At 42.3% G+C, this 19841-nt stretch overlaps 1 protein-coding gene across 2 annotated transcripts; it reads left to right on the forward strand.

The window, feature by feature from the left end:
• Positions 1 to 154: 154 nt before the first annotated feature.
• On the forward strand, positions 155 to 19758 carry LOC114842199 (striatin-like). 2 transcript variants are annotated; one of them, XM_029127799.3, is made up of 17 exons: positions 155 to 498; positions 9014 to 9117; positions 10872 to 10945; positions 12406 to 12484; positions 13131 to 13298; positions 13522 to 13657; positions 13746 to 13908; positions 14568 to 14678; positions 15771 to 15914; positions 16035 to 16171; positions 16291 to 16466; positions 17005 to 17052; positions 17145 to 17266; positions 17345 to 17512; positions 17605 to 17745; positions 17898 to 18086; positions 18211 to 19758. In XM_029127799.3, the coding sequence occupies exons 1-17, from the start codon at positions 286 to 288 to the stop codon at positions 18378 to 18380; spliced, it is 2343 nt and encodes a 780-aa protein (XP_028983632.1). In that variant the 5' UTR covers positions 155 to 285; the 3' UTR covers positions 18381 to 19758. The 2 variants fall into 2 exon arrangements, with proteins under 2 accessions (XP_028983632.1, XP_028983633.1); XM_029127800.2 differs by lacking the exon at positions 14568 to 14678.
• Positions 19759 to 19841: the final 83 nt, after the last annotated feature.

Below are 19841 nucleotides of genomic sequence, written 5' to 3' on the forward strand. Positions count from 1 at the left end.
ATTTTGGCCACTGGTGGTAGAGAAACATACCAATACATAATAGAAAACCAAGGTTCTCTTTTGGAAAAAAACCCTCCGGGGTATGTGGGTGAGCGAACCGAGCGTACCATCCAGTGGGCGTGGTCGGGGCTGCTGACGTCACACAGTGACAGCTAGCTGTCAGAAAGTGAGTTCATTCCCCCGAGCCAAGGAGACGGAGCGCCGTCGACAGCTTTTTACCCTTCCGTTGGTACGTAGCGCTCCGAGTCTGCGAGGGAACGGACAAACCTTTCCCCGAGCCCGGCCATGGACGAGCAGGCGGGGCCCGGCGTGTTCTTCAACAACAATAACAACTCTGTTTTACCCGGCGGTGGGAAAGGACCGCTGCCTGACGGCGACGCTGGGGAGGCGGCGAGGGCGCAGTACAGTATCCCGGGGATCTTGCACTTCCTGCAGCACGAATGGGCCCGTTTCGAAGTAGAGAGAGCACAATGGGAGGTAGAACGCGCCGAACTGCAGGTGAGAACCACCACAGAATACGCGCTCACGGCCACACATCAGCGGCACAACCGTGGCGTAGCGATGCTCCTCTCTAGTGACTCTCGTTAGTTTGTGCTTGATTGTTCTAGTTACCAGACTAGCTTGTTAGCTTTAGCCTAGCAGCTAAAGAGGCTGCAGCGCCCCCTGACCCGACGGCACGATGACTGTTTGCGAGCTCTCTACTGTGACTGAGACTAGAAACATAAACCGCTAACTGCCTTCTATAGCTAAAGATTTACTCTGTTTTATTTAATTTTATGACTGAACCCCAAAACCATATTATACAGTAAAATGTAGTATTAACATTCGTAGGTGTTTTAAACTAAACGTACAGTATGCTTCACTTAATGTATTGGCTGTGTATGTCGTCTTTATGTCTAATGATGCATTAAGCGTGTTACTGCCACTCCTTAAGAAAAATCAGAAATATCGTATGTAAAGGTCACATTGCTCGAGATGATGCACAGATAATTCATATACAGAATTTATTTTAGAATCTGAATTTTTCAGAAGCAAATGTGGCAAAAGGGTGATTAACTTAATTTGATGCTCTTTAAAGGGCCATTATTTTATTTTGTCAATTTTTTGTTTGATTTGTTTTTTTTTGCTTGTTTTCCCCCCTGCACTTCTGAGGGTGAAATCAGATTAGATGTTTTATACACAGATTTTAATGTCAACAAGTTAAGCCTTGAACGTTTTGGCTCAAATTGATTTTTATAATATTATAACAGATTTATTTGTGTCCTTATTTGTCTCTTTTCCTATTTTCCAGCATACGCAATAACTCATCTGTTCTGCTTGTCTTCATGCTTAGTGTTTGGGGAAAAATTGTTTTTTATTTCCATTATTTTTACCCATGTATGGGACTACAATTATTGGATCACTTTTAAAGTTTGGCAGCAGGTAAGTCCATCAACAGACAGGGCTCAGTTAACAAAGGGACCAGAGGAAGACCGTGCATTGTTTGTAGACTGGTGACGTACACCACATTTGCTGTAGTAGGATCTTGACTCATCAGACTCACGTAGTGCTTTTATTCTGGCCTGTGAGTATTAAGCTTCCTGTCTGCTGTCATGAAGCAAGCTTATCGGCGAGGCAGCAGCAACTGCGGCAAAGCGAAGTGAGGTTGCTAAATGGCTTATTGAGTGGTTTGTTTGTGGCGGCAAAATGGTGCGCGCTAAATTTGAGTTCTTGTTATTGTTGCATCCAATACGTATGTATTTTGCAGTCTTGGTGTTCTGGTTTGCTCACAATTGTATGTCTCCCTGCAACAGTGCTGCAAGGATTGCCTAGATTTGAAAATTCGCAGGAGATGCAACCTTGTAGTGTCCTTGAGTGATCGCTATTGGTGGATTAACTTTTAGTGAGATGAGCACCGTGCTGTATAAAACATTAGAAAGCCAGTTACCTTTACGTAAATAGACGCGAATGATGAGAACCACTAGGGTAGAGTCTACTGTGTGTTCTCCATCCACCTCCTGCCTAAAATAGTATATTTATTGTCATATTCACATATAGACTTATTTTTATGTTTTAAGAAAGCTACACACATGGCTTCTGGTAAAACCTTTCTAAAAGGGGAAAAAATCTCAGTTAATGCGCTCCTGTGGGATGCTTTGCTTTTGAGCAATTAATTGTTAGACAGTTGAAGCTGTGTCTTAATCTGTCTGTTTCAGTGTAAGGCAAAGCCTGGGGCATGTAGATTCGGAATGTTACCCATCCAGCCAGTTAGGTCATGCTCAGAGCCACTCCTAATAGGAAGCAGTGAAATAGTAGAGAGACTGTCCTCTCCATGGCAAGCAATTGCTGTGTAATGCATAGGGTGCTGTCATGCCTGACTAGACTCCAGTTTATTGGCTATTGATTGACTCAATGAGGCTGATCTGCTTAGCTAGTGATAAGTTACAGCTCGAGTCAATCTGTCGTAGTGAAAGTACACGGAGCTGTCTAGCTGATTTGTCTCTAAATCTCTGAAATGTCATGTTTGTTGCAATTATACTCTCATGTCTTTCTTTATCCTAAAACAACATAAAAATGAAAAGGAGGAAGAAAAATCACATTTTTGATAATGAGAGCATTACCTGTAGTATGATTCTTAATTCCCTTTACTTTATCCTAAAGTCTTCTTAGAGTTTCAATTCATTTGTTATTTAATTGGTTTTGTCTAATTAACAGTTATTTGGCTAACAATTTTAGCACCTAGAGTAGCTTCATTTTGGCAGTGAAGCTGAGTAATAGCAGTTTGTGAAGGTGTTACTTAAGTAGTGGTCAGGCACAAGTCAAGTGTATTTATTTTCTAATTAGCAGTGAAAATAAAACAGGTTGCCACTAAATTTCACGCATTTCTTCGATTTTGACAGGGTCGTAAAATAAATATATATGTTGTGATACAGTATTTGTTGACCTGATTCCTTCAAACACATTTCAAATGGGTCCTTGCATACTCTGAGCCTTATCAAGTGCAAGCTTCCTATTCTGACCAATAAGATGCATCTAATAAAAGGTTTAAGCTCATGTTACACCCTGTACAGGCAAGAAAAGCTCCTGTGTGCTTGACCAGCCCTCAAGCTATGGGGAAATCCCTGCTCCAGCGGGTGTCTCCTTGCTAAGGGTATTTGTCAAAAGCAATAATTTGACACCAGGAGGAGGTTGAAGGTGAATTGGGGTGTGAGATGCCTCTGTAAGGGTGCAGATTGAGAGGTTGCCTAGTTTCAAGCAAACGATGGTGTTTCTTGTACGCGTAAAGGAAAAGATTAGCATGTGGCTCATTTTATTCTACCTCTCTTTGTGTCATCTGACTCTAGCTGTGACGCAGCCAGTTAGACGACCTATTCATGTGTCTCGTCTTGTTTAACTTCACTCATAGGGAAGCTGCTGGAGCGCTAAGAAGTGCTGCAACATGCACAAACATACACATGGAAATACTGTGGCATTCAGAAATGGGAGTCTCCCGTCATTCCTCAGTCGATACTACATCCACTGCGTCCACCCCCAAGCTGCAGTTATTTTTGCCTTCTTAGTGTGTGCCTTTGAGTGGAAAAGTTTATTTTTTTTTAAAAAAAGAAGCCTAGGTCCCCTCAAGAATATAAGTGCTGGTTTGTAAATGTCGTTTCTCTTGGTTGGTTGTTTGAGGCTCCACAAATGTTAAAAAAAAAACAAACCCTGGTTACACAGACACTAATGCTACATGGCGACTCGGAGGATTCTCGCGTAACCAGAATGAAATAACTCACCAACTTTGTCTGTCTAGACAAAGACACTCGTCTCTCTTATTGAATAGATAAGTTCTATTCAATAAAAGCACCATCACAGCTCAGATAACACATTCACTGTGTACAGATAATGCTAAGTAGTTCACACCGGTTTGTGTTTTCCCTGTGAGAAAACCTAAGGAGACCCATGTTTATTAAGTAAAGCCAGACTGGCCCTGAGCTTTACGCCACTGTCCCCGTTGGACTCACACCAGAGCTCTTCTGTGCTGTAGAGCTTCCTTAACGCCCTGTTAATTCCCCTCTCATTCCTTCATTCACACTTACAGCCTGTCTATCTGCGTGGGTGTGTGGGACAGCTGCCACAAACTTGCCTGCCTCCACCAATTTTACAGTAAATCTGATGTCGTGGGTCTGTCAGAATTGTAAATTAGTGTACTCGCTAGATCACATTGGTGTTGTCTCACTGTGATGTGGGGTTATGCTGTGATGTAATCTGGTGTGTTGCTTTCCCCCGCAAACGGTCCCTTTTTATGAAAGTGAATTGTTAAAGCACTAGAATTGCTTCATGCTTCTGCAAACACTCTGTATCCAGCCTGTGTCTAAGTATAGTGTTTAGTTCTTTTTACAGCAATCGTTTTTAAGGCATGTGATTGATAACACTGACAACCTTTACATTGAGGAACAATATCAACATGCTATTTTTGTACAGTAGAAAGGGAGTATTGTTAAAGTTGTAAAGTGTGCCGTTTGTTCTGATTGAGTATGTTGATGTGTGATGTCTTAAGTTTGTTGAATCGACAGCAGAGGTAAGGGATCATCCAGCATAAGTTAAATGCACTGATTAATATTCTGCAGTGATAAAGTCAGTCCAGGGGTTCTGTCTTATGGGCCCACACATGAAGATAGCAAAAAAAAAAAAGCAACCTCTGTTGATTTGAGCAGGGTAGTATCCTTATCGTTTCCCTAATTTCGTATTCTAAAATTAAGTACTCGTTCATATATTTATAAATTTAAATTTAATATGCATTTTGTTAAATTCTGGTAAGCTAAAAATGATTACGAACAGGTCCATTTAAACCTTTTTTAGATCTTGACTGCTCCATTGCTGCACATCTTTACTGCCTAGAAGCTGTTGTTCCAACACAATTCCTCCAGCACGGCACCCTTAAGCGTCACACAACAGTCAGACACCAGTCAGACAAAATGCTGATAAAGGAAAAGAACCGCTCTTTGCCTGCATGTATAAATAGGTCCATGTGCCCCATTAGCTATATGTAATATTTATGCAACAATATGGGATGCAGCACTCTTCTTACAAACTCAAACACGCCATCTTTGTTTGCGCCCTCTTGTAAGATAGCATCCGTATAAACTTTGTGTGATCTTTGCTACTGGACAGTGGAAAGTCGGCTTAAATTGAAAAACCGACAAATTCAGCTTTAGCAAATGAGAGAATGTGGGGTCTTAACTGTGATGAATATCCAGCACTTTAAGCTCGTCTCCTTCCAGATAACTGCCTTTTTTTTAATCACACTTTTAGCAGCTCAACTTGTCACCATGACCCTCAGCGATCCTGAATGTGCTTCTCGCTGACATGAGCCAGCCGCTTTAATCTGCAGTGTCCTCCTTTGGAGGAACAAGCTCCAGCTATGATCACAGGTCTTCCGTGTGTTGCCGTCTACATTAACTCGCCGGTTCTGTGCCACGGCAGGAGAAAATGGAGCAGTGGATTAAACTAATCTGTTTGTTTGATGCCCACGCCCAACAGTAAGCAGATGATTGTGTAATGCATGTACGTACAGTACAGTCGGAGCTTTTAGGAGATGCTCAGAATATGGTTCCAAAAAGAATGTGAGCACTTGACCCTCGACACCCTGAGCAGGAATAGTGGTGAAACTGGAGTTAATCTTTACTGAAGTTCCTTTAGGAGGTTAATGGCATAATTCACCTTTTATATGCATGAGTCATCTTGGTCACAATGAGTTTTTGCATATCAAAGTGGGTGGAATTGTTTATACTGTATAAGCGGCTGCCATTCATTTGTTTCTGGTGTTAAATGTATTTTTGGGAATACTGCAGAAACTAACATATCAATACATTCTAACTATTTCTTAATGGAGCTTTCCAGGAAACAGGAAGCACTTTAACATAAATTTACTTGAACTGCTTAGTATTTGTCTTGAAAAGAAAAGCAGCTTCCAGCAAAAAGAATATTCTCTTAAGACTGATCCAGTGTCTGTAGTGTTTGGTCTGTATAAGTGAAACGGTCTTTGAGTAGCTTCATTAACAGAGAACACAACTGTATGTACTGTATGTACTGTATGTATGTATGTATGTATGTATGTATGTATGTATGTATGTATGTATGTATGTATTTCTCAACCTCGTATGTTTTTTGCCTTTTTTCTGTTGCTACTAGTGTAGCGGTATGTGTGGAATGTTCTTGGCTAGTTATCATGGCCATCATTGGCTTGCACCGAGAGCAAACTGTGTTTGCTTAAAGTACGGTCGTTGTATTGTACAGTAAATGTGAGACTGACACCAGTACATTTCTCTACAACTATAACCGCTAATGGGCTGGAGCTTGGGACCATTTTGTTTGTTTGTGTGTAAAGCCTGAGATTGTCTTAATTGTCAACAGATGAAGTGATCTCAGTCTCCTTGTTGGGTCGTATTAGACTTCATAGAATTAGTTCTGTGTACAGTAAATTAAATGGCCTTATCTTGTTGTAAAGATGTCTTTAGCTGTGACGCAGAAGTCTGAAAGAAAACACGTCTGGAATTCACAAATCTCAGGCCTTGAGGTACTTTGAGATCCTCAAAATAAAAATGGTGAGCATGTAGTTATAAAGTCAATTTGCAATACTTGATCAAACATTTGTGAATTGTTGTGTAGTTCATTATCAGCAATATCTAGCCCATATGTTAGCTTTTGTCCATGTCATGGTCAAGTGCGGAAAAATAAAATAATTTCCTGCTTAGATTAAAGTTAGGGGCACAACATTCTTACATGTTTCAACTGAAAATGTATATAATCAAGTCCTAAACAAGTACTAATCATACACCAAAGCAAAGTACTGTGACTTTTTTCTGGTGTTTATTTTCCTTACTAGCTGCTAACCTTTTGCCTCTGCCTCCTTTTCCTGTCTCTGAAAAGCCCTGAGCTCTAGATGGATGCTCCATTCTACATGTCTCCTACTCAGACAGACTAAGAAGCCCTTATCCAGCAGCCCAATAATGCAGTCAGTGTGAGGCCGGGAATTAAATGCTTCCTGTGTCTCTTTATGGCCCGAGTTGACTGACTGCATTCCTCCCAAGGTTAATGTTTGATGGAGGAGATGTGGCGAGCCAGAGATTCACAGAGCTGCACTCTTCTCTGTCTCTGGCTCAGCGGGACCCCAGGGGTCTCTGGGCCAGCTCTTCATGTGGATCAAGAACTGGTCGCACACTCTTTTAGGCAACGCAGATGTACAGTTTCACCTACACTGCAGTGAAGTATTACTGTGTGTCCACAATAACACAATTACAAATTGTTACATGTTGTCATTGTTTTGGACATAACCTTCTTTTATTCCGTTGTTTAAATGCCTGTTATCTTTGAGATACTGTATTTTTAAGATCTAGCAGTGCTGTTGCATGTGATACTGTTTGCGACACCTGAGGCACGGATCCTTACTAATGTTTACACTGTAACCACTTTAGAATATTGCAGTAATAGACACAACAAGCCAGTTAAGCAGTTTAAAGGAAGTTTACTGCCAAATGCCAAATATGCTGTATGATCCTTTTTTATTCACCCTCCAAGAACAGTAAAGACAGACCCCTGCTTTATTGATTATAGCCAGTTCATTCATTAGTTGTCATCTCAGGCTGTCATATTCAAAAACCATTTCAGTCAGGACCAGGACAAATCGATATTGTCCAAGAGAAGAATGAGCTGCCACTGGGCTCTGCTGGTATTTCCTCTATTCATCGTCTGCCCTTCTCCATGTTACTGTAACTGATCTCATAAATGCACCAGCGTGAAGTTTAACATGTTTTGCCCTTCTGCGTTAATGCACAGTGATACTGACTCAGGGATGTGGAAGTCCAATGCATGCTAAATATCATTAACTTTGCTGTCAGTCTCAAATGCATTAGTATAGATGGAGATGCCCATGAAATGGACTGGAGTCTGTTGTAGATGTATCAGACTGATGTCGTGCTGTGCTGACCCACTTTAAAAACATCGACTTTTGGCAACAACGCAGGCGGCTAACGTGACCGATGCCAACTAAACCCGACACTGTTTATGCTGTCGGTCTGGGAAATGGTACCCTAAATCGTAAGTAGGCAGGTTGTTATGACTTTTTCTGTGGAGAACTGTGGATTGTAAGAAATGCTGTTATTAATGTGAGGCAGATTGGAGTGCAGTCATGAGTCATTGTTGCAGGCAGCAGTGCTCCTCTCTACCCGTGTGAAACTGTGATCCTGCCCACTCAAACTCTCACCATCCTCTCTGCATGAGTGAAATGCGGGAAATCAAAGTAATTTTGTTTAGGTTTAAAGGTATGGATGAAGACATGTACTCTGAAGTAGAGCTTAATGTGATGCTGAAATCCCACCACGCTTATCCTCATTTCTCTAAACAATGCAGCCTTTAAAGACTTTAGCAGCTTCTAGAATTTTTGGCAGTCTCCATCTTTCATTAACCCCTACATCACTGCTCGGATTGCATAGACACCTGCAAAAATAAACCAGCCAGCTAAACCTAGCTTAAAGACCCAGTTGTAGCATGTTTTTCGCCAGTTTAATAATCCATCAGCTGCAGCCAGTGGCCGGTGTGCTACACTGTAAGTGAGCACGGCTGCATGCAGCTGTGTGTGTGTGTGTGTGTTTGTGTTGTTCTTAACAATGTAATATTGTAATGCTGAGTCAAACTGCGTGTGTTGTGTTACTAAAGAGGGACAGCTGTGTACAGAAGAAAGGGTTTTGAGAGGAGAGAGGAGGGCTGTAGATGTGTGGGAGAGTGAGTAGGTTAGATTAAAATAGAACAGCGCAAATTGGCTTCTTATTTCTCATCCTGCCACGCATATTGATTTGACATCATCCTATTTCTGTCTCAGTAGTTGTTCTTAGATGTTGCCTCATGGAACTAGTCTTAAAAGTCACGTCTTTGTAGTTAGCTCATATCCAAAACATCCAAAAACACAAGAATCACTAAATCTATTTATAAAAGCAACTACTGTAAATTTCCTATTAATTATAAATTTGACTTGACAATCCTATTTTTGTGTTTTCAGGCTCAAATCGCCTTTCTGCAGGGGGAGAGGAAGGGCCAGGAGAACTTGAAGAAAGACCTTGTGAGGAGGATCAAAATGCTGGAGTACGCGCTAAAACAGGAGAGGTGAGTGCCTCACCGCTCACTGCTGCTCCAGTCTTCCCACAACACAAACATTTCTGCCTGTCTGCAACAATAGCAGCGATTCTTTGCTTCATATGATTCTAAATATATATTGCTCTATATTGCTAGGAAATATAGAATAAAAGAGCAGACCAGAAGTCAATAATTCAACATTTGCTGTACCTGCACAGAGCAAATATTGTTGTGTCAAAGGATTATTAATGTTTTTAAATAACTTGTCTGCTAGTTTAGATATGATTGAGTGGCTGTGATATGGTGGCTCAGTAAAAGAGTAGGAGTGTCAGAGATTCTAGAAAGTCTCTGGACAGGAGCGTGTATTTGCAGGAAGGCTTTGTTTGCTGTTGGCTGCTGATAACTCTGCACCATCTTCAGCTAAAGGACAAAGGAGGTGCAGAGGAGAAGAAATCTCTCTCTACCTTAACATGAGGTCACAGTCAGAGCTTTGTCCCTCTCGCGGTTACCAACACCATCACACAAAGGGTGTCTGTAGTCTTGATGTAATATGTTTTGCATTCATCTTCCTCTTTTGGTTTTTACTCACTCTCTGCAACAGTGCTGTGCTTTATGAGGGTTTCAGGTCATTCGTATGGAGTATACCAGCCCTCTGCATGGCTGAACAAAATTTGAGAAAACACAACAAGGTGAAATGTATTAACCAAATCATGTTACATATCTCTCACTGGTCACAGTCTGGCATCCTGGTTCAACGTTGACCCAACATTTTAAGTGATGTTTGTCACCAGATTTAAAAGGTTGTGTTTAAACCAAATTATCCACAGAATCAGATATTTGACCACTAATCTGAAGTTGTGATTTAATGCTCTTACTGTGTAGCCTGTGCAGTGATTGTGTCCTCTGTCAACATGAACCGCAGTGAATGGACTGAACAGCTTTGTGACAGTAGACTTGGCTGGATTGGACAGCTGTGACATAGGAATGTATGGAATTCTATGAATGACTACGCAACGCATGGGGGAAATGAGCACAGAGTGAAAAGATGTAGAAATAGCTGATTGAAAACTGGGAGTGACTGGCTGCAGATGTTAGAATTTAGGGGCTTGTCTAAGCTAAGCACCTAAACACAACTAGTGTCAAAATAGGCTGTTGTTGTTGTTATTGTTCTTCAGCTCTTGGTTGGAATTTGCCTTTTGTGCTCTGCATGAAGCGTCATCATTAGATTTGTTAAGCGTGGAATCTTCCTCTGGCTGTTTGTAGTGTATATTTATCTACTTTCCTCCAGTGAGATCACTGCAGATTCTGCCTCAGGAGCAACACTTAACTCGGAATTACTACCACTTTGCCTGGTTGCTAAGCAACAGGTCATGTCTCAGAGGGTATCTGGAAGCAATATAAGAAATGACTTTCTAGATGTAGGATGCACCCAATTTAAAATGAATTTGATTTTGATGGGGGTTGCTTCCTTTGAGTCACGTGGTGGTTGTGTCAACCAGACACGCACATGTTATTTTAACTCTTTACACTAAAATGAACATGTAAGCTCGAAAGTGAGTACTTGCTGTATTTTTAAAGCTCTTTTGAATATAATAATGCATATCACATTCTAAAACATTACATTGAATTTAGGCGCGTGACTATTCTACGTACAAGTCGATCTGCTAATTTATTTTTGAAGACTGGAACAGGTTGCAGTTGGGATGTCTTTCTAAGCCAACAGCTTCTTCTCAGAACCCTGAGTCCTGATTTGTATTCCTCTGTTTTTCTCTCTTTACTTTCAGAGCAAAGTACCACAAGTTAAAATATGGGACAGAGTTAAATCAGGGTGACATGAAGCCTCCAAGCTACGACTCTGGTAAGTCTGTTTTTAAGTCTGCTTGAACAGCTGACTCCGCCTCTTTGTACAAAATCACTGACTGTTGCGTTCACATACTTTCAAGTGGCAGGTCTTTTACATGAAGGCTGTGTTCATGTTGAATCTTGTTTGCCTCAATAGATTTCTTCATAATGTATGTTACAGAATGCGGAAAGAGCTACTTCATTACAGCTGTTGCTGTAATAGTGCTGCTGTGAATATAGTTATTTTGGCTGAGATCTTTCATGGAGGTGAATAGTGAAAGCCATATTATTACATTGACCAAGCGGCAAGAAGCAGGACTAGAAACATTTGTATCTCTACTTGCTGCGTATTTCCTATGTTTAGAAAAATTTCCACTCACTATTACTATTATTACGACTATTACTTCTGCTTTTCTTTCTACGTAATTGTCTTGTGGTTTACATTGACAACAGTTGCTCTCCAGGGGAGTTGATGCTAAAAATATTGCTAGTACATTAGCAGCCATCATTGCACACGTTTAGCACAGATAAAATTCCATTCTGAACAAGAATAGGAATGTCTTAGTATCCTGGTGGAAAAAATACCACTGACTTGACAACATTGATTGATTTATTAGTAATCGAGCAAACCTTTAAACACTTGTCCTGGATGAATACCACCAGGAATAAGACACGATTATCCATTAACTTAAACATCTAGCTTCATCTACAGTAGCTAGTGTTCACCACTTCTAACCCCAGTTTCATGTCCCCACCGTCGCACTACCCGTTTCTTGTTATAACATTGTAGTTTAATTGGTCTCTCATCTCAGTCCTCTGCCATCATTAAGTCAGATTGCGATATTTCTTTTCCTCTGTCCTCATCTCTATTCATGAGAGCTGTTCAAAGTACCCAATCCCTTGAAGTGTTGATGAAAGAAGGGAGGCGAGGGTTAGGTGGAGGGGAGGGATGGAGGGGATTCTTGTATGGTGGCACACCTGCCTGCTCCCTTACCCTCCTGAATCAGGAGTGACCCACTTTTCAGTGCATCCTCAGCTCTCTGCCCTGTCAAATCAACCCCTGGCCGTGTGGGCACGCACGCACGCACACGCACACACACTGAATTTATCCAAATCGTATTAACACGTCTCCTGCCAATGCAAAATTCCCAGCTGACTCGCAAGCAGAGTGCTGACGTTGTTGAATATCAAAATAAGCTTTGAGTCCCATTATTGTTTTTTAAGAGTATAGATGGCTAGAAATCTTGACGCGTGGCTTTGTGGGCACAATGGAGTAGACTCCTGCCATTTTTTTGCAGGTTTTTGCATCTCATATTTGACGCAAATCCATTGCTGATTTCCTTTTTAAAGCAACTAAGCACTGGATGTGTGGAGTTGCCAGGATGCAGGAATGTGGTGTCTGTGTTTACAGAGTGGAAATAATGTCAGAGACTGTGCTATTTGAGGAGCCCTGATTTGTGTCCTACTCTTCTCCAGATGAGGCCAATGAGAACGAGACGTCTGGATCGCTCAACAATCAGCTGTCCTGGAAACAAGGCCGTCAGCTCCTCAGACAGTAGGCGCTTTTATCTTGTGCTCTGTGAAAGTCACCGAGACAAAAACATTAAATCAGTGCTGTTTTCTAAAATTAACTGAATCTAGAAAGCAAGAGGATGACAGGACCCTAGTTACAGTCCTAGTGTTGCCTCCAGTGTCGGAACAGGCTTTGCCAGCAGGAACTCTCACAGCTGTGGACTACAGTGCCCTCACATGGACATTGTTAGTCACTACCTGCTCTATATTTAAATTTTTTCCTCCCCTGTGTGTGTGTACACAGTAGACTGGGAGGATCGTGATCCTATCATCCTACTCTCTTTCTGTGTAAACAAATTAAGCTTTGACTCTGTCAGCTGGCCCAATGGGCCGGTTGATGAAGCTGACAATTTATTCACTATGTCAAGGGACAGATCAGTAATGTGCTAGGACACCGTCCCTTACAGTCGGTTACCCTTTCAAATTGGTACAGGTTGTGCATCCTTGCTGGGTAGGTGAAATATTTTATTACAGGCTCATCTGGCTACAGCAGGTTTCTCTCTCTTCTATCTGATGATCATTAAATCTGGGGCTGCTGTAGCATTTTATCTGCACTTCGACACATCTACAGTATATGTTTTGGTCAAACCATATACTGTACAAAGAGGGCTGATTTCTTTATTCTGCAGGTACCTGCAGGAGGTGGGCTACACAGACACCATCTTAGACGTGAAGTCTCAACGTGTCCGAGCACTGCTTGGACTAGCGGGCGACGGAGGCGGTAAGACGGGTGAAAGAACCGGTTCTGATCTTCTGGTCAATGGAACAGACACGACAAAAAGCATGGGGAGCAGAGGGTGAGTGCCTGCTCAGGGGTAACAGTTGAATATCACAAAACATAGAATGTCTTTAAATAGCAATACAGACGTATGTTGCAGTAATTATGTACAGATACAGATTATGTACAGATACCCTGTTTTTATTTTCTCATTTTCTTTGATGCATTCAGACCGAATTCAGATGTAGGCATTGTAATAACACCATGGCATTGTTAATATAACAGTATTGATTCATCGACAGGAAAGCTGAGCTTTCTGACACCAGTGCTGTGCTGGAGGCCTTCAAGTTCATTGAGAATGCAGCAGCTGAATTTAGTGATGAAGATGAGGATGAGGACAGTGAGGGAAAGGACCGGACTCACGTGGAATCCAGGACGGTAAGAAAACAGCTTGTCCTTCTTCTTGCACTGTTAAGTAGAAGGTTGCCCCAGATCTCTTAGCAACAGCCTCAATGTTTTCTCCCAGATCATGAGGAAGAAGCCTCCATCATCTTCATCTCCTGCTAATATGGACACCAGTGAGGATCCTGACGCAGAGGAGGCACTGAAGGGCTTTGATTTTCTGTCCAGCACCGACGAGATGGACACCTCACCGGAGTCCAGAGGCACTGGGGACGGCACAGACTGGGGTGAGTGAATGCTGTGATCTAAACACTACAGATACAGTGCTAGTTTATCTTTTCTTGCACATTGAGAATCTAAATGGCTTTTTAATTATTTAATACTACATCCTTAACATTTGCCTGCTTCTCTAAACCAACTTAGGTGTGTGACTGTTAATGGAGTAGTCATCATTCATGTCATACTGTGGTCATAAATCATGATGTTTGAACTTTTGTCTGTTTAACCCATAGTTTGTGATCTGTTCCACTGTGTTCCCATAGCCAGCCTGTGACCACAGTGTCCACTCCCGTGTTGTCGAATCAACCTAAATTCTTTGGAGTCTCAGTCATTCTTAGACTCCAGTGGGTTTAATGTCATGCTGATGTTTTCTTCAGATTCTTTGAAAGAACTCACCACATGACATTAACTTTCCTTTCACCACACTTGCTTTGTCCAATACAAAAAGCTAAATAGCTAAGATTTGTCCTGCTCACAATTAGAAGTCTATTATCACTGAGGTGGTTGGGACCTGCTCATCTCGGGTCTCGAGTACCTGCTGCTCCCCTGGAGACTTGAAAATCCTCCAGGAGAGAACGAATCTGAGCCACCCTGCCATACGCCTCGGGCGTCACTCAGGGCAGATTTTTCAACAGCCTCTCGGTCTGGTTTTGTTCTCCCTGTGTAGAGAAGGACGAGCAAGGTCCCATTTCTGAGGCCTGGGACGTGGACCCGGGCCTGATAACCAAACTCAAGGAGCAGTACAAAAAGGAGCGCAAGGGGAAAAAGGGGGTGAAGAGTAAGTCCTGTCAGGCATCGATGCCTCCTCCCTTCTCTCTCTGTAGAGCCTGACTTTCAGCTAAAAAGCCAAATTAAAAAAAAACAAACGCCTCCTCTTTTTTTCATTTCCTCCTCTTGTTGTCTTCTTGTCTGTCATTTCCTACTCAGTGTTTCCTGTTTTGAAATCAGTCCTCATGCTTTTCCCACCCAGACTGCAGTGCCTGATTTGTTCGCGATTTGTTTAAATGTTTCATTTCTCATAATCATAGCCATTACCTTCACCATGTTTCTCATGGCCATCACGTTCATGTACTAAAAGATTAAGGTTCAAGGTAGTCACCTCTGGGTGAGCAGTAGTCGGCTGGGTAGTTTTTTAATAATAGTAACATAAGTAATGTCAATTAAAACCTTTCAGTGACTCAGTGGATTGACTCAGCTCAGTACTATGACTCCACAAGGGTTGAGAGCTCTTAGATTTTCCATTTCTCCGGATCTAGATACTGTATATTCTTGGCTTTTTTCATGCTGTGATTAAATCATGAAATGAAAATAACACTTCAGTTATCTCACTTTTTTTTTTTACACTTCACATTCTCTTCTTCTGGTTTCAGCAGAAATCTGTCTGCATTCTTCACACTGTGTCAGCACTTTATCACCTTTGTGGATGTGTGTATGAGCTCATCAGGAGATTTGTTTTTCACGCAGTTGTGTCGTTATTTACAGTATTGTACTGTAGGTTTTTCTTTTTCTAATGCTAAAAATTGTTGAAACTCGCAATAACCCGCAATAATTTTGTCACGAAATGATTCTGCAGCTTCATCTTGAATTCTCTCCACACAGCCCACACTTGGAGATAAATGTGCTATACAGATTTCTACTTCTTTAATTCAGCTAACAATGATTTTGCTTTTGGCTCCCCTTCATTTTCTCCCATTTTCTTATGAGTTAATAATTTCTTTTCTTACCTTTCAGTGCTGCTTTCCTACCACATGTTTATGTGATTTCTGTTTTCAGCCCCAATACTCACATTTTTTTGTTTCTGTAATTGCATCTCCTCTATCATCACTGTGTGTCTGTTTGGTAACAATGGTGACCATCACTTGTTAAATAGGGCCAAACCGGTCCAAACTGCAGGACATGTTGGCCAACCTGAGAGATGCAGAGGACTTGTCCCACATGCAACCCCCATCGACCCCTCAGTCCCGCCCCAACGTGGTCCGCTTCAACGAGCACGACGGGACCCGGACCGATGAAGGTGCTTGAGCAAAAACACTCCGATTGTAGTAAACGACTGTTTGCTTTTCTCACTTCACCCTCATTAACTGAATGTAAAATGTGCCAACAGCAGTTGTTTACTTCTTTGTTCTGTGTGTAGTTGAGGCGCTGACCTTCCCACCCACCTCAGGGAAGTCATTCATCATGGGCACAGATGAAGCTATGGAGAGCGAGCTGGGACTGGGGGAGCTGGCTGGACTCACCGTGGCAAACGAGGCCGACAGCCTTGGATACGATGTGAGTAGGAAGTGTCTACATGAATTACGTCATTATAACATCACATCGCTCGAAATTAGACATTTGTGTCTTAACAGGAAATTGCTTAGAAAGTGAGTAACATAATTCCCTATTTTCAGATTGGCAACAACAAGGATGCCATGAGAAAGACGTGGAACCCCAAATTCACCCTGCGTAGCCATTTCGATGGGATTCGTGGTCTGACGTTTCATCCCGTCGAGCCGGTTCTCATCACAGCTTCAGAGGACCACACCCTCAAGATGTGGAACCTGCAAAAAACTGCTCCTGCCAAAAAGTAAGAATGTCTTCATTTACGACGACTAGCTTCACACTAATTATTCACTAGTCTCTTATCAGTTCCTACTTTTGGTTTCACTCCTTCTTAGAAGAGAAGTCAAGAATTTTAGATGTGCCCATGTTTTGATGATTTCCTCTCCAGTCTTCCATTTTCACATCAACACTCGGATGTCTGTGTATTTAATTTAATTTCCTGTGTTAGAAGCAGCAGACTGAGCATCATTAGAAGGAAAAGCCATTGTGTGATTACAGTCCCATAAGGCTTATACAGCACCTTAATTTGTTAATTCACTGTATGATAGTTTAGCTACAAGAAACTATTTCTATATAACAAAGATCCTACTCCAAAAGACTCATTATGTCGCATCACAAGTCTGCAGCCTGTACACAGTCTCTAGTGATGTCATGTTTATTTTTAGAGGCGGAAGTCATTTTATAGTTAAGGTTATTGTGAATAAAAACAATAGAGCAGCATGACAGAATGAATACATCCCTGTATTTGTTGCTGTACATTGATTGTTATTGTGTGTCCTCAGGAGTACATCTTTAGATGTGGAACCAATCTACACTTTCAGGGCCCACAGGTAAAAAGTTGAACATACATGAATGTAAGTTCAGTCTAAACACTGGTTTAAATAAAACCATCTTTAATCTTGTCTTATTTATTAATGTTCAGGGGGGCTGTACTGAGTGTTGTAATGAGCAATACAGGGGAACAGTGTTTCAGTGGAGGTGTTGACGGGACTATACAGTGCTGGAACACCCCCAGTCCCAACATCGACTCCTACGACTCCTATGGTAATGGCTTTATCTAGATCCAAGGATTTTAAAATCGAAGCTTGTTTGCTGACTCGGTTGTTGCGTTTTTCCTGACAGACCCGTCGGTGCTACGTGGAGCACTGACTGGACACACTGACTCAGTTTGGGGTCTGGTGTACAGCAGCGCACACCAGCGCCTCCTTTCCTGCTCTGCAGATGGGACCGTGAGATTATGGGACCCGAACACCACCTCCCCTGCTCTTGCAGTGTTCAATGAAAACAAAAGTACTGACTTTTGTTTTGCTTGTATATTTATTCTCATTTCTATTTTCTTATTTGCTTTAGTGATTAGCTGACACGTCTATTTGCGTCCCAAGAACTAGGAGTTCCCTCCTCTGTAGACTTGGTCTGCAGTGATCCAGCCCACTTGGTCACATCATTCACAAATGGAGAGATCGGCTTGTTTAACATGGAAACGCGCCAGATGGTTCTCAGCCTGGAGTCAAATACAGAGCCAGGTACTGTCGATGCAGCAATTGGGTAGAATGGGATGCTCACGCATCACTTAAGCTGCTTTGTGTGTTTGCTAGTAGTTCTTTTGTGTGAGTGACTCTGCATGTAGTAAGGCTCCCCCTGTGTGGAATTAATATTCTCCTGTGTTGTTCCCCAGGCACTCCCTGTCAGATCAATAAGGTCCTCAGCCACCCGACTCTTCCCATCACCATCACAGCACAAGAGGACAGACACATCAAGTTCTTTGACAACAACAGCGGGAAACTAATTCACTCCATGGTGGCTCACCTTGATGCTGTCACCAGCTTAGCTGTCGATCCTAATGGACTTTATCTCATGTCAGGCAGTAAGTAACACTTACTGTTCAAAATAAATGAATGTTGGTGCACATATAGTACAGGTTGATGCTGATATTTTGGAAACAATTGGTATTGGTCTCTAACTTTTGTAACTCCTCATTTCCTCCCCAGGTCACGATTGCTCTATTCGCCTCTGGAACCTTGAGAGCAAAACCTGCATCCAGGAGTTCACAGTTCATAGGAAGAAGTTCGAGGAGTCGATCCACGATGTAGCTTTTCACCCGACTAAATGTTACATCGCCAGCGCCGGAGCAGACGCTCTTGCAAAGGTGTTCGTATGACGCGGAGCTGTGTCTGTCCCTGCAGCCCAGCTCTCTGATTCAGCCTCCCATCATAAGGGACCAATGGAGACACAGCAGGGGAAAGACCTTCAGCCACAGGTCCAGTCCCACCTCACACAGCCCACTGGTTTCCTGTCGGACTGGCAGACTATGTAGCCACTAGCCCCAAACGGGCTGTGACTCTCCATATAAAAGGGTCAGCAGGGAGGCCAGTCAGCAGAACTGCTCCCCTGCCCCCCCCTCCCTTCACCCATCCAGGCAGGCCCTGGTGTGACCGGCCACAGCGCCCCTGAAGACAGACTCCAACTCAACCCTCATAGCAAGGAGGCTCAGGACAAGTGTTAGAAGCGTGGAGTAGAGAAACGTGGTTTTCTTTCCCTGGGACCCTCCGAATCCCTCAGGCCCTCGCTCTCCCCCTCAGACACGAGGCCCACGCCCTTTACTCCAAGTCAGGTTTTCGTGTTGTATTGTTCCAGATAGCTGGGGTACTGAAGGCTTGCTGGAGCTGTCGCGGAAGCCTCTTTCCTCCTCCTCCTCCTCTGCTTCCCAGACTGACTCTGCTTGCTAGCCTGCCTTTGTTTTCCTTTTTAAAACACGTATTGACAAATGTGCCTTTGCTTTAAAAAGGTCTTGAAAAATGTTATTTTAACAAGCTTGTTTTGGGGAACAGGGAGGGACGGGATGGCGGAGAAACGGAGCCGGTTGTCACAATGTTGTCGATTTTAACATTGGATGTAAAATTACAAATGCTTATAATAAACAAAATATATATTCAGTCTTAAGATTTACTGTGCAGCGTGAGTTTGAGTGGTCCTTTTTGATAAGTGTGGTTGGGGAATCAATTTTGTGCATTTCAAGGCAAAGCTGGTAGATACAGACCATTAAATATAATGCCTGTTTGTTAGATTCAAGTAATTGTACACTTCAGAAGTAAATTACAAACCTATGTGTCCAAAGTAAACCATCTTGGTTATATAAATACAATTCAAACTTGGTTGTAGATGTCCATGTTAGGAATCACTGACTTTGGCCAGTTTGCTCTTGTTTGAATTGAATGGCTTGTACTGTATGTAGTTATTTTTTCCCCCCACTTGTGTGGACGCGCTTGACTACAATGTGATGTATCATGTCCAGATATTTACAGTAGTCTGACGTTTAGCAGGACATTAGTGCAGTACTGTAGGAGTTAACCATCTGTCACTGAGGGAGCAGGCGTCCTGCAAATGCCAGTTTACAGTAAGCAGCGAGGAGGGAACGAGTGTGGGTTTAAGGAACGAATCTATCGAGATGTTGTACATGTACAGCTTCCAATGAGCCATTTTCTCAGTCACTGGTTTGTATATGAAACATGTTCAAATAAAACCTGCTGTAAAAAGTTTTAAGGGCTCTGATCTTGGTGATTTTGATACAGTGTCATTGCTGTTCTACCAACAAAAAGAGAAGATAATGACGTATCTGTAG

This window comes from Betta splendens, chromosome 15, assembly GCF_900634795.4.
Source record: "Betta splendens chromosome 15, fBetSpl5.4, whole genome shotgun sequence".
Taxonomy (NCBI): domain Eukaryota; kingdom Metazoa; phylum Chordata; class Actinopteri; order Anabantiformes; family Osphronemidae; genus Betta; species Betta splendens.

Coding starts and splice junctions, on each gene's coding strand:
- LOC114842199 (XM_029127799.3), top strand. CDS start 286: ATGGACGAGCAGGCGGGGCCCGGCGTGTTCTTCAACAACAATAACAAC. Junction 17,267..17,344: donor CGACTCCTACGACTCCTATG/GTAATGGCTTTA, acceptor TTTTCCTGACAG/ACCCGTCGGTGCTACGTGGA. Junction 17,746..17,897: donor GGAGTCAAATACAGAGCCAG/GTACTGTCGATG, acceptor GTTGTTCCCCAG/GCACTCCCTGTCAGATCAAT.